This window comes from Cupressus sempervirens, chromosome 10 (assembly GCF_028749045.1).
Source record: "Cupressus sempervirens isolate cs-2001-9-10 chromosome 10, ASM2874904v1, whole genome shotgun sequence".
NCBI lineage: Eukaryota > Viridiplantae > Streptophyta > Pinopsida > Cupressales > Cupressaceae > Cupressus > Cupressus sempervirens.
This window is the reverse complement of record NC_143127.1, coordinates 351,100,805-351,114,398: the sequence shown is the minus strand read 5'-3', so window position 1 is coordinate 351,114,398 and position 13,594 is coordinate 351,100,805. Positions and strand designations below refer to the sequence as shown.

General features: G+C 36.0%; 1 protein-coding gene across 1 annotated transcript in view; it reads left to right on the top strand.

Moving 5' to 3' along the window:
• Positions 1-10,249, top strand: part of LNO1 (Nuclear pore complex protein) — a 169,399-nt gene extending 159,150 nt beyond the window's left edge. Inside the window, exons 14-18 of the mRNA XM_089807749.1 lie at positions 4,629-4,977; positions 6,531-6,726; positions 6,834-9,164; positions 9,455-9,667; positions 9,960-10,249. Coding sequence (XP_089663875.1) covers positions 4,629-4,977; positions 6,531-6,726; positions 6,834-9,164; positions 9,455-9,573 — 2,995 coding nt within the window. The 3' untranslated portion in view covers positions 9,574-9,667; positions 9,960-10,249. The remainder of the gene's footprint in view (positions 1-4,628; positions 4,978-6,530; positions 6,727-6,833; positions 9,165-9,454; positions 9,668-9,959) is intronic.
• Positions 10,250-13,594: the final 3,345 nt, after the last annotated feature.

The window sequence follows — 13,594 nt, the reverse complement described above, 5'->3', positions numbered from 1 at the left end:
GGAAACCACAACCTTCCGTTTTTGCCATATACGATTTGTTCTTAACTCCCAACGCATCTTCCTTACATCAGATATCGCTGCTGTGTATTTCACCGTAATGAGAATATTATTATTTTATTTTCAATTTCTTTTTTGACCATGTCTACTGCTTTTGGAGACCAAAATCTCGTTGTTGTCTTCTATGAGGAAGGAACTTTGTTTGTTTTGTCTTTAATTTATCACTGTCCTTCATAGTTTCATGGTTTCGGGCTTTGTGCTTTTTTTGCTGGTCTATATATTCAGATTCCTCACTGCTTTGTTCGACTCCATCATATTGATTCTTGTCTTATGTTTATTTTCTTACGAGGCTCAAATATTATTTGTTCCAAACTATAAGTTGGGAACTATATAAATGATAGTCTTGTATATGTCCTTTATAAAATGCTATCTGCTGAAGATGATGATTTATTAATAATAACAAAGCTGCTTTGAAAGACTTGTCTTCATTTCTTCCTTTGACATTGATGATGCTAAGTGCCAAATTCATCTTTGAACTCCTTTGACATCAATGACAATATTTGCATCATGGGACTCACAAGAACAACAATATAGGTAGAGAGTATTAGGAAGATAGGGTCCCACTAAGGGGATGAGCAAGAAGTAAGATAAATTTATAAATGACCAACAAGTGACCACAAAGAGGATCAAAGGTATTGTCAAACCCAAAACAAGGGGCCAACCCACTATAGGGACACCAAACAATGCCCGTAGAAAAGGAAATACAATGGCAGAAACAAGCAAACAACAAAAAAGGAAAAAAAAAGGGGATGGGGTAGGGTGTCCAATCGAGAAACCCCAAAATCCCACAAAAGAACTAGAGCAAACACAACGAACCCAAAAATAGATGGGTAAGCCATACAACTACTAATGGCCCGAGCTGCTTTTGAAGATTCTTGGAGGAGGAAAACCGTTATTGAAAAGAAACTGATGCAGAAGCATCTTCGGCGTAAGGGCAATCTTGTATCACCCAAAAATATTTCTGATTTGTCTTTCAATAAGGCTATCTGAGTCCAGAGTCCTCATTTCTGGAAGCTTACTATTATTAGTAAGTTGTTCATTCGAGCTTAGAATTTTCTAAATTCTTCCCTAGAGATTCATTTTAGATATATCAGTCTGCTTGAAAAGTTTCATTGCAATATCAAGTCTATTTGTGAATTTATTGATTTTCTTGGTATTGGCAGTAGGGTTTAAAAACTTTGAATGCTTTTTTGAAGGTTCTAGTTAGATGCTCCAAAAAGGGGTCAAACATTGCCTAATTGGAGCTTGTGTGAGTCAAGCGCTCTAGAGTTCTTTGTGATATTTCTAAAATGGGGTCATAATATCCAATTAGAGCAAAACAAGTGATGAGTTATGGTCCTCGGAAGTTGTGCTTCCTAAAATGGACGAACATGAATTTGCTTCAAAATTCCTTTTGTTCTTAAAGTTGTTGGGGCCAATTCTAATGTAATAAACTATGAATAATAATAATATATTAGGATTGGTCGACCTGAGGGTCTAGGGTTAAAACTTCTAGAACCTTCTTGTGTAGTGGAAAATTGCCTATATAAAGAAGGTTTGTAGGATTGTCTAGGATAGTTCTGGGAATGTTTATGGTGGCTCTGGTTTACAAATTCTTGTAAGGAAAATGCCCATGTGGCTATGCATGTTATATTTTTGAAATTTTTTAATATACCTTGGAGATAATAATAAGCCAATTTTCTATTCTTGCCATAGAATCGAGACTCAAACTCACCCGTGACTCAGCAAGGGTAACTTGACTCGTGAACTGACTCGGACTCGCCTGTGCTTCAAGAAGGGTAACCCAACTCGTGATATTTGGTTTATGCATGCAGATGCATATTGCTTGAGGAAAACAATCCATGGGAAGGGAAACTTGTAATGTCTCCTTTTCTAGCCCATTAATTCTGGATGCGTTGTTAGTCACATTTTCCTTGGTCCTATTGGCTAAGTAGGACTTTATAGGGATCAGAGAGAGATTTGGCCTAGGCAATTCCAGTTTCAGGCCAATCGAAGTTGATTCAACGGGGCTCAATATTCTCAGCATTTCAGTGTTAGACTAGGACCAGCTCGCGGAGACCTTTCTGATGAGCTATCACACATGATTATCTTAGTCCATTAGACCAGTAATTTTAATGCCTGAAGTTTAAATGATTTATTAAAAAAAGTGACTATGAAATTTAAGCAAATATTAGCATACATCACTTTATTATTATAAGGGTACTTTATTCACTTGAGTGGGAAATGATATTTTAAAGGGAAATAAAGAAGCAAAAGAAGGAATATGAAGAGTTAGGTAGAAGGGAAATGAAGGGTCACTGGGTTGTCTTTAAAAGAATAAAGTGAAGCTCATCTAGAATATGCTTGAATATAGGTTTTGATTATTGATTTCTCTTGGAGAAATTTGGGAAGCTTCTAGCCTTCAATTCTGAAACTTGAGGATGGAAACCTGCAGACTTTATTGATAGATTGGACAGAAACATAGTTCATTTATTGAGGTGGATAGGTGACGGAGTTCACATTGTTCCAGGTTCATTTTCCTGCATCCAATATTGCTGTAGTTTCTGTGACTATGATTGGATTTTTATGATTGTTCTGCTGAAGAATTAAATACAATATTATTTCTGTAACTTCATTTCTACTGGAGATTTAAATACAATAATATTTTCAAAATCTATATTTCAGCTGGGTAATTTGTATTATTGCTGGATTATTGTAAATCTATTGCATGCAAATATTGCTTGAAATTGGGGAAAATATCCATTGAGGATATAACAGAGATTGACATTGGTGGACAAGAAAACTAGGTTTTCAGCATATTTCAGTAAAGAATTACTGAGTTGCAGACACTAATATTATTTCACACTTGCAGAACTAACTGGTTATTGATTCTGGGAGCTATATATTCCATTTAGAAGCCATAAAGATTCAGAAAACATGTTGGGCGTGCTTAAGTTGGTATATCTAGGCAGAATTCTTAAAATTACCAGTCAGACACAGAAGAACAGGCAATTTGGAAGAATCTCAGTGAAATCTTGAAAGAGTTGTTAGTTTGCAGTCCAGGGTTTGGGCTGTACAGTCAGTACCTGGACATGGGAGATCAAATATAGCAAGACAAACTTCTATTCAGAAAAATTACACTATATAAACATTTAGATCTGTCTGCAGTAGTTGCAAAACAATTACCAGGTCCACACTCTTAATGCTAAGAAGATTCATGATAACAAGGCAATGATTATTTCTTGGCACGTCTTTGTATTCTCTGGCAACTTCCAATAAAACTGGTTTCATATGAAAATTATCAGAATTTTAGCTATGTTCATGAACACTTGTATTACAAAGCATTATTTGTCAAAAAATGTAAAACATTATAAAAATTCCAAATAATAAAAAAGTTCAAAAATAGGAAAAACAAACTTGGCTGCAAAAATCGGACTTGGTCCAAAATTCATATCCGAGGTGACTCACTACATAATTGTAAACTAATTGGAATCTTTAAGGAAATCTACCAAACCACATTCAAAGGAAATGTCAAGAAACCATTACCATTTGATTCCTAGCTCAATTGAAAAGCTAGAAATTTTTGGAAATGTCTTCCTAATCGTGAAGATTTCAACAATTTTCATAACCCTTGAAGCAACAAACACCCGTAAGAGCTTTGTCACACATGACAGGCCTTTTATATTATTAAGTCGGATCAATATAATGAATAGCGAGTAACAGCACCAAATCAATTCTCAAAGGTCTACTCTTTCCTAGGTATATCTTCGTGGTCCTTTTCTTCTTCCTCTTTATTTGCTGGCCTCTTATATCAACTGATATTTTGGGTGGAATCTTCATAAGAATAGGGTAGGCAGGATGCCGCACAGGGTAAGGTTCCCCTCCTCTGTAATCACTTTTCATTCTCGTATAAAAAACTTTCCCTAATAATTTATAGTTTACTTTGATCGACTTGATTTGCTGAGTAGCTGCATTGTCCATAGGTTTTTCATCTCTTAGATAAATATCATTGTGTAAAGACTAAATCCATCACAATACTTTTGGCCTGCCAGTGATGAAATGAAAATCTCAATTGAATTCTACTATTATATGCCAAAGTTCTATTTCTTGAATGTTCTCCTTTAATAGCTGTCTCTTTGCCATTGACCAAAAATGGCTCCTTCCTGTCCCCATTCGCTGCTGTCCTCATCCTGGGAAAATGGGGTTACGTAGATAAATACACTTGTTTAAGTACTTTACCAAAGCTAATAGAACATCAACTGATCGTCCACCTGGACATCAATTTGCATTTTATAGATTTCATCATTGAGTTTATCTAGAATGATGGTAGTGTGCCAGTTATTTACAAAATCAATTAGCAGTTTGTATGAATGAAAAATTTAGATTGATATTCTCCTTGAATATAACTGGGGAAAAAATAAAACAATCACAAATAGAGAAAAAATCAGTAAAACTTGTGTAGCTTCTATTTTTGGATTAAATTTTGTTAAATAGAGAAGAAACACAAGTCTACATTAGATTTTGGAGCCTGATGATGTTGTTAGAGTTAATTAGATAATCTAAATTTTCTAATTTTTTTAGTATTTTGACAGGCAACTGCAATCTCTGCAGAGCTTTTATAATACAGTGAACTCACAGCTAGTAGTTGCTGAGAAGTTGGCAAGTCGCCTTTCCCAGCAAATGGAGGCTTTAAATATGTCTCCTGACAAATCTGCAAATTCAAAGAATGCAAAAAAAGAATCCTTGTTTAAGTCCATTGGTTTATCCCCTGATGAAGCTTGCTTTCAGTCTCCAGATTTGAAGAAGTCTTCAAATTCATACTCATTGCAGAAATTTGCATATTCACCATCATCAACTGCAAGCAAGGGAAGTTCTGTTCAAAGAGAGTCAATAATGCATGAACCAGATTCTTTGAGGAGGAGGAGAGAACCCATTGGCAGTGTAAATCCTTAACTTCCTCTTGATTTTACTCATGAAAGAAGTTCTCGTTAGGCTGGTTTTATTCATGTAATTGTACATGTTTTACTTGCAAGGACAAAATTTTGTTTGTAGTCTTAGTCAATAGAGTAAACAATTATGAGTAAATTGGTGCAGCTTAAGAATTTATTTCTAAGGATTACTACATTCCCATAGCTGTGAATGAAAGTATTGAAGGATGATAAATAGCTAAGCAATGTAGATCATAATTGTTGCAAGAAAACTAAAATCTGAATCAATTTGGGAGAATATAATTTTTCTTTTGAGATTTAAATCATTCATCATAATTGCATGGGTGCTATAACGTTTTTGCTAGAAATGGATTAGAAATCTCCATGAGAAGTTGAATTGCTTAGTTCACTGGGTTCTCTTTGTCGTATCTTCTGATATGTAACAGATTGCAATTTTTTTCTTCTACTAATTATAAATTTATAATGTATTGAAATCTAGTACATTGTTTCCACAGTCTCAAATGTTAAGCATGTGCAAGCTCATATACGAGCTTCCATTGTAAGAGCTACTGCTACATCACAAGCATTACATAAGTACCACCTTGTAAAAAGAGATACAACAGTCAGTATACAGTGATAAACAAAATTAAAAATTGCATCCTTGATTGAGTACACAATAACAGAGATCGATCAACCCTAATCTTTCTATGCCATTGGACCATCTGACCACTTTAGTACTTTTGACATTCCAAACACATACAGTGAAGTGGTGTGACACCCAGATGTTTTAGGCAGAGGTTCTGCTACAGGAGGACCAGCTGCTAATGGAACTGCTTGTACTGTACTTCCACCACTCCGCCTTTCCTTTTCCTTGCTCTCTCTGAGCTGCATGATGAACTGGTTCAAGGTTACATCAAAATTATCATTATCTTCTGCTGTTCTAGTAGTGGTGTATCCATAGGCCACTTCCTTTTTAGTGATCTGTGTAGTTCCTTCATTGATGAGCTTTATGATCTTTTGGTCCATCTTCAGTATTATAGTAATCTGTGTAGCAATTTTATGAAAAACGAGTCTCCGAAGAGACTAGGAGCCTAACCCTTACCATTGACAATATCATTTTGCCTTAATTTCCAAATATGCCATAGTATGTGCACAGGAAGAAGAGATTAGAAATAGTTACTGCTTATTGATTCCAATTTATGTTTTTGGTTAAGGTTTATATGGTAAATAATAATCGATCTTGACATTATTGTTGAGGTTTCAGCTTCCTCAACCACTTGAATTCATTGCCTTGATGTCGTGATTTTCTTTATTACATAAAAAATGCATTACCAAGTAGGTGTATCAAATAAGGGAATTGTTTTTGCCTCGTACTTGTTTTTAGGGTAATTTTCTGTGTTGATGTTCCAATTTCTCTTTCTAGGTACTAGAGGTGATGGTTCTAGCTTGGTATTTTTGATTATCTAAAAACTGGAAATGTGTTGTATAAAATAGTAAAACCACATTTGTGCTGTTACATTCAAGTGTGGAAATATTCTTTAAAACAAGCTTCATTTTGCTAAACAGGCATGGGCTAATGTGGGAACTGCAAAGACCACAGTGAAAAGGGATTCCTTAGCACTGAGTTCTAGGGCCAACAGAGATAGATCATCACTGGAGTTGATGGAAAGTTCGATTTCCAAACTCAGGACATCCTCGGCAATGTTTTTCCAGGAAGGTTCTCTGTCATCATTAAACGCATCACACATATCTGAAGGAAAGGGTGAGTTTTAACAAACCTTCTAGAAAAAAATAAATAAATTGCATCTTTGAAGTTAATTGTTTGTTTTTGCTTTCATGATGTTGTCCCTGAAAATGTTTGCTGTGCAGGGGCAAATATTTCAAACGATGCCACTACCAATGCATCTGCTGGACCTTCATCTGATTTATTTTTAAAACGATCAAATTATCATTCACAGTCTTCACAAGACACGTCAAATCAGGTGTCAAATGCTTCAGTGAAAAGCAAAGGTGCAGATAGAACACTTGAGAAGCATGATTCTGATGTAGTGGCCACCTCTGATTTTATTTCTGCACGGCCTAAAACAAGAGCAGCCACTAGGAGTCCAACTGTCCATGGACCCACAGTTGGAAGGCAGTCTGAGGTTGTGATGAGTTCAAGAGTAAGTCCATTGCAGAGTAGCTTAGAATTTACAACCAAAGCATCTATTGGGTTTTCTGACACCAAGACACTTATTGGAAATACAATTGGGGGAAATACCTCTGATATTGATGATGGAACAAAGGTCTTGCAACAACAGGAGTTTGCGTCCACTCAAATTAAGTCTGGTTTTATAAGCAATGGAAAAGAAGTAACTGTATTGGACAACAATGCTTCAAAATTTGTAGCATCAGCTGTAAAATTCTGTGAAAGCTCAGAACCATCTGGTTTGGTGCAAGTACCAAATCAATCCACTAAAGAGGATACCAAGCCGTCAAATCTTGAAGCTTCTGATTATTCTTCGAAACATACAAGTTTTTCTCCTATGGTGCAATCTGCGAAGCCATTTGTCTTTAGCATGCCTATGGGTGTCGGCTTTGCATCTCAAAGTGCAACTACTCTGCCTGGGACATCAGTGAGCCCTTGGGAATCAAAGTCCTCTTTAAATTCTTCTTTGGGTTCAGAGAGTATATTTTCTAAAGGTTCTTCATTGTTTGGTTCAAAACCACAAAATTCTGATGTATCTGATGCCGCTTCACAGCCCAAGTCAATTTCGTTTGGCATGCCATCTTTGGCAACTTCTGTTGGGAAAAATGTGATGCCACAAGACCATGAAGTTAGAACTTCAACACCTCAAGGTCCTTTGCTTGTTTCTAAAGCACAAAATTCCATTCCATCTGTAGCTGCCACCCAATCGAAGTCCTTTTCATCCAACTTTTCTTCTTTGGCTACTGCTAATGATACTAGTGTAACAGCACAATCTAGTAGCTCTTTAGTATCATCGGCCGTCACTGGTTCAGCTGTTGATAAAAGCATCACGCTGGTGTCTGGTTTGGGAGGAGGGCTGGCAGCTAGCAACCAGTTTCAAGCGGGATTACCAAAAAATTCTCAACTTGATACATCCTCTTTGAGCAGTTCATCGTCTAGCCAATTTTCTTCATCTTTCTCTTCAGCAGCATCTGTCTCCTCTGTGGCACAGACATCTGCTTCACCAGTTTCTCCATTTATGTTATCTTCCTCACAGACAAAACCATTACATACAGGATTTACTGCCACCCCGACTGTAGCTTCCACTCCAGCTTTCTCTTTCTCAACAACCGCAGCATCAGGTTTTGGACAGTTTTCTGCTCCTCTTTCTGGATCATCGGGTTTTGGAAGTCAAACAAATATAGTGTCCAATGTTGCCACATCTTTTGGGTTTTCCAATCCTGGGAGCACTCATGTGACTTCTCAGCACAGTCATCCTGCTCCCACTCTTGGGCTAGATGCATCAAGTTTATCTCCTGAGCAGAAAACTGTCTCCTCTCTAACTGTATCTTCCTTTGGGCAGACATCAGCAATGACCTCTTCTGGTACAAATGAGGAAGACATGGAGGAGGAAGCTCCTACTCAAACAGTTGATGTAAATATTGGAAGTTTCAGTGGGTTTGGGCTTGGATCTGCTATATCTACTGTCCCAAAGTCTAATCCATTTGGAGGGCCATTTACTAGTCAGCCAAATCCTTCATTTTCTCTTAATAACCGTACTGGTGAACTATTTAAACCAGCATCCTTCAGTATACCTGTGGTCCAGTCATCTTCACAATCAAGTCCAAACCTATTTGGAAGTAATTTAGGAAGTGGTGGTGGAATTTATCCTTCTGCTTCGTCTAGTTCCTTTGGCCAACCGGCTCACCCTGGCCCTGGGCAACAGGCCCTTGGAAGTGCTTTAGGAACTTTTGGTCAATCAAGGCAAATAGGTCTTGGTAGTGGTTTTGGAGCTGGCTTTGGTTCTCCAAGTTCTCTCCCAGGTAGCGGATTTAAAGCAACAGGTCCAGGGGGTGGATTTGCTGGAGCTGCAGCTGGGGGTGGATTTGCTGGAGCGGCGACTGGAAGTGGATTTGCTGGAGCTGCAGTTGGAAGTGGATTTGGTGGAGCTGCAGTTGGGGGTGGATTTGCTGCAGCAGCAACTGGAAGCGGATTTGGGGCAGTGGCCGGTGCAGGAACAAGTGGCTTTTCAGGTGAAAGAATGGGGGTGTTTAAGGCTATAGCTTTTATATGTGAATGGAATTGCTTGTTCTTCCTAAGTAGAAAGAAAATTTGGTTTTGGAATTTTCTTGTTCTTAGTTTTAATCTTCTTTCTAAGTAGACAACAAATTTAGTTTTTGAATAATCTTGCTCTTAGTTCTAATTTTCCTGAAAATTAATATCCAGCATGAGTTCTAAGTACCTATCATATGTGCTTAGAAACTGCATTCTTGGTGCCTACTTGTTTTATTGCCTATCATAAATTTTGCACTTTGTTATACAGGAGGAGGCTTTCAGTCATTTGGTGGGAATCAAGGTAGCAGTGGATTTGCATCTTTTGGAGGAGGGTCAGCTGGTCCAACAAATCCGCCTCAAAGTCTCTTTACCCAGATCAGAAAGTAGCTCTACTTTGAATAATAGATTGCATGGCGTTTCACCAAACAACATTTCTGAAAGATTTCTTATGCCCTGTAGTTCGCTTTATAAAGTGGTAAAGGTATGAGGGTTTTATTGTCCATAACTAGTTTGATTAATATGGTAAATTAGTTGTCATTAAATATAAAATCTGTTACACTCATCCAAGTTGTCATATGTTAATACAAATTGAACAGAATATGGAGATCTAGAAACCTTCCAATGAAATATGTTATAAATTTATGGCAATTATATATGTGTTGCATTTCAAATTCATCGAAGTTGGACGCTTTCAGATGCATCATTTTGGTTAATGTTATTATATTAAAGCATTATACCTGATTTTAATAATAATCATGTCTTGTAATCAACAGGGATGGTGATCCTGGAATTGTACATTTAATTTTGGCTGAGGAAGTTCTATGCTTCAACACAGATGTTAAGATTGGAGTCAATTTGCATCCTGATGTTTTGTGGGGATAGTTCTCTGTTGCATATTTACACTATACGGAAGAACTTCTGTGGTGGTGGTAAGAGACTATTGGGACCATTGTTATGTGGTTTTGTGATGCAAAGACACTTGTCGTATAAATGTATCTGTACATAGAATACAAAATTTTGCTTCTTTATTCTGATTTTCAATGAAATATCTTTGGCAATGTAATTTCTTTTCAATATTGCTAGAGGGCAATTTTTACATATTATTATTATTTTGTGCCCAACAAGGAATAGATATATATATATAATTGCAGCTAAACCATTTGCCAAAAAAAAAACAAGGCCTACATAGTGGCTAGTTGATGGCAATCTTGGATTAAATTCAAGTGCCGGCTGATTCAGATACTAGAAATCCAGCAATTATGAAACAAACATGGGGAGGAGGTGGGACCATGCATTAATTTCAATGTCATATTTAGGATAGCTCAGCCCTATGATTAATTATGTCATCAGGATTCAGGGTCCGTGCTATGGAACATAGTTAACGATAATTTGATACTAATAACAAGCCACAGAAATATGCAAAAAGAGGAAGCATTTGTTAAGTTCCAAATAATATTTGGAATACTGAGAATAATCAATAACAAAGTTATATTATAAAACACATATTAATTATGAATTGAGCAGCTGTAACTGAGGGAGGGTTTTGTGCATTTCAGCTGAGGGATTCGAGGATTTGGAGGATGGGAAAGAAAGGTGGGCCAGGTCTGTTGACTCCCCCTAGGCAAGAGTTAGGTTCAGTTTCCTGGTCTTTTGATTCTTTTCTTGTTTCCTTGTCATACAATCTTGGTTCTTCCCTTTTGGAGGAAGATTCTGCTTCAAATGTGGACTAGATGCTAGGTGGCAATTCGTATTGAAGGAATATTCAAAAGGATTTGAAAATTCCAATAAGCTCATCCATGATTGATGGACTTAAGGTGGTGATCTGAGAAAATCTAATGACTATTGCAATAGCTTGGCTGTGGCTATCATTGGTGGATAATTTATTTTCTTTCAGACCTACTATCAATCAGGGTAGAAGTTGGGTTGACTTGAAATGTAAGTTAAAGGCTAGCATTAAAACTAGAGTTATGGTCAACTGCCTATTTCTTTTTAGTTTTGCTATGGAAGAGGATTTAATCAAGGTATTCATGAGAGGTTCTTGGGCTTTTGAAAGTAATTTCAAGAATTTGTTGTTTCTTTCTAAGCGGAAGCTAAGGTTTGACACATATGTTGATTTGGGTCAAGTTGTCTTGACTTGAATCCACCTCTCCCAAGCTTGCCATTAGTTATTGTACCTTGAAGTTTTTAAGGGCATTGATAATTCATTTAGTCATCTTTTTGTAGTCGATAAAGTGACTGAACAAAGGTCCTGCTTGTGTTTTGCAGGATTGTGTTGATGTTGATAATTCAATTCTCCCAACAAGTGTAACCAGAAAATTGAAGTATGGCTCATGGAATCAACCCATAAAATATGAAATATGATGTAGCATTATGTGAAGCATGCCAAAGATATGGGCATCTTAGTAATAATCATCACAATCAGCCTTTAAGGAAAAATCAGCCGGGAAAGGAAATTAATCCGAAGCCTCATAATGGTATTCAAGGCATTCCTTTCTCAGATGGCAACTGAAGGATGGAGGCTCCTATGTCTCGTATGGTGAAAGACCAATCTACAAACCCGACAATGGAGGGTAGGGCCATCGAGGTCCACCACCATAAGGTAAATAGAGCTTTGGAAGAAACATGAGGAAAAGGAAGTAAATAGAAGTATGCAAGAACTTATTAAAGGCTAAAGGTGTTAGTGCGCTTTAGATCAGGAAATAGAAGGTAAAAGGGAAGATTAGGTTTAGATGTCTTTTTGCTGTTCTTACCAAGGTTCAAGAGACAATCAAATTAGGTACTAGTGAGTCTCCTATAGAGGAAACACAATATCCTGGTCAGGTTCAAAATTTATAGATTCAAATTGTTCCAATTAATGGAGGAGTTATGAAAGTGATGATGCAATAGAAATGAGAACCCCCAAGAGGTTGAAAGCTATAAGATCTTGAGAGTCTTGTCGTGCTAGGGTGGTCCTTCACTCCCAAGCTAAAGAGAAACACTGAAATGAGGTGGTGGTGGCTGGGGAGAAACACACACAAGTTCATGGAAAACATAAAAGGAAGAAGGTATATGTTGGAGGAGATAGTAAACTTGGTTGCCTCTAGGAGGAAATTTCCTTAGATGGCCTTTTTGAAACAAAAGAAAAAGATGAAAATAGAGAAGTCTTCTTCGTCAACACCTATCACTGTATTGAGAGTAAGGATAATTGTTTTCCTTTGTTATTACTAGCAATTGCACCTTAGTGCGCAATGGGTATGCTGAAGAGATGTGTTATGTTAGTTACAATTACTAGTGTCTTGTTGAGAGTAAAGATAATTGTTTACCTTTGTTATTACTAGCAATTGCACCTTAGTTCGCAATGGGTACACCCAAGTGATGTGTTATGTTATAAGTAATTGAAATTTGTTTTGTTTTGCATACCTTTGTGTAGTACATTTAAGTTAAGAACGGAAATATAACAATAGTTGTTACAATCATATCATGTCATTAAAAACATAAATAAAACAACATTTATTTAAACTATAACTATAGTTTAAACATGTTTAGCCTCTTTGGTTAACATGATGCATAAATTGTGTAGGGTTGTCAATGAGGCTTGTTAGACAAATGTTACAAAACTTTATCAAACCAAAAAAATTAATGATATTTAGATTTTTTTCAAGGTACCTAAAGATAATGAAAATTCTTAGATCATAGTACAATAAGATTCCTACAATTTGTACTCTTCTTACCCACAGGGATTTTTTTTTCTTCGCAAAATACTCTTACCGAACTTTAAATATTATTATAATAAATACGCAATTTTTAAATATATTTATTAATTATAAACTATATATTAATTCTTTAATCTATTAAATATATATGATGTATGTAATATATTAAATTGTATTTTAAATATGATGTATGCCAATATTAGGCATTAATTACTGGCAACGATAATGTATGAATTGCATCGATTAAGGCATTAGATATATGTCTGATTACATGTGCCATAACACCAATAGTTATCGGTTAATATTGTTTAAACATTAGTTCGTTTAAGTATGTTGAATATAGAACGACACATTGACACGATAATGGAGAGACATGTGGAGATGTCATCCATTGACATGTCCTTTCAAACAAATATATATTTTCAAATTAGATTGATCAAAATGAAAAGTGCAAAAATTAACGAGTGCAAGTCATTTCGAATTCGATCTATATTTTGTATATTTAGAATATTATGTTTCATATTGAAAAATAATTGAAGTATTATCAATATCAAAATTATCTACATTCTTGTGAAATATTCTATACTCCTTATTCTAGTAGTAACCTGCATAGAAACATAAGTTAGTAAGTGCATTAATCAAGATATATTAAAATAAAAAGAATATATCAAAATAAAAAGAATATCTGTATTCCTATTTGACATAAATCTAATATA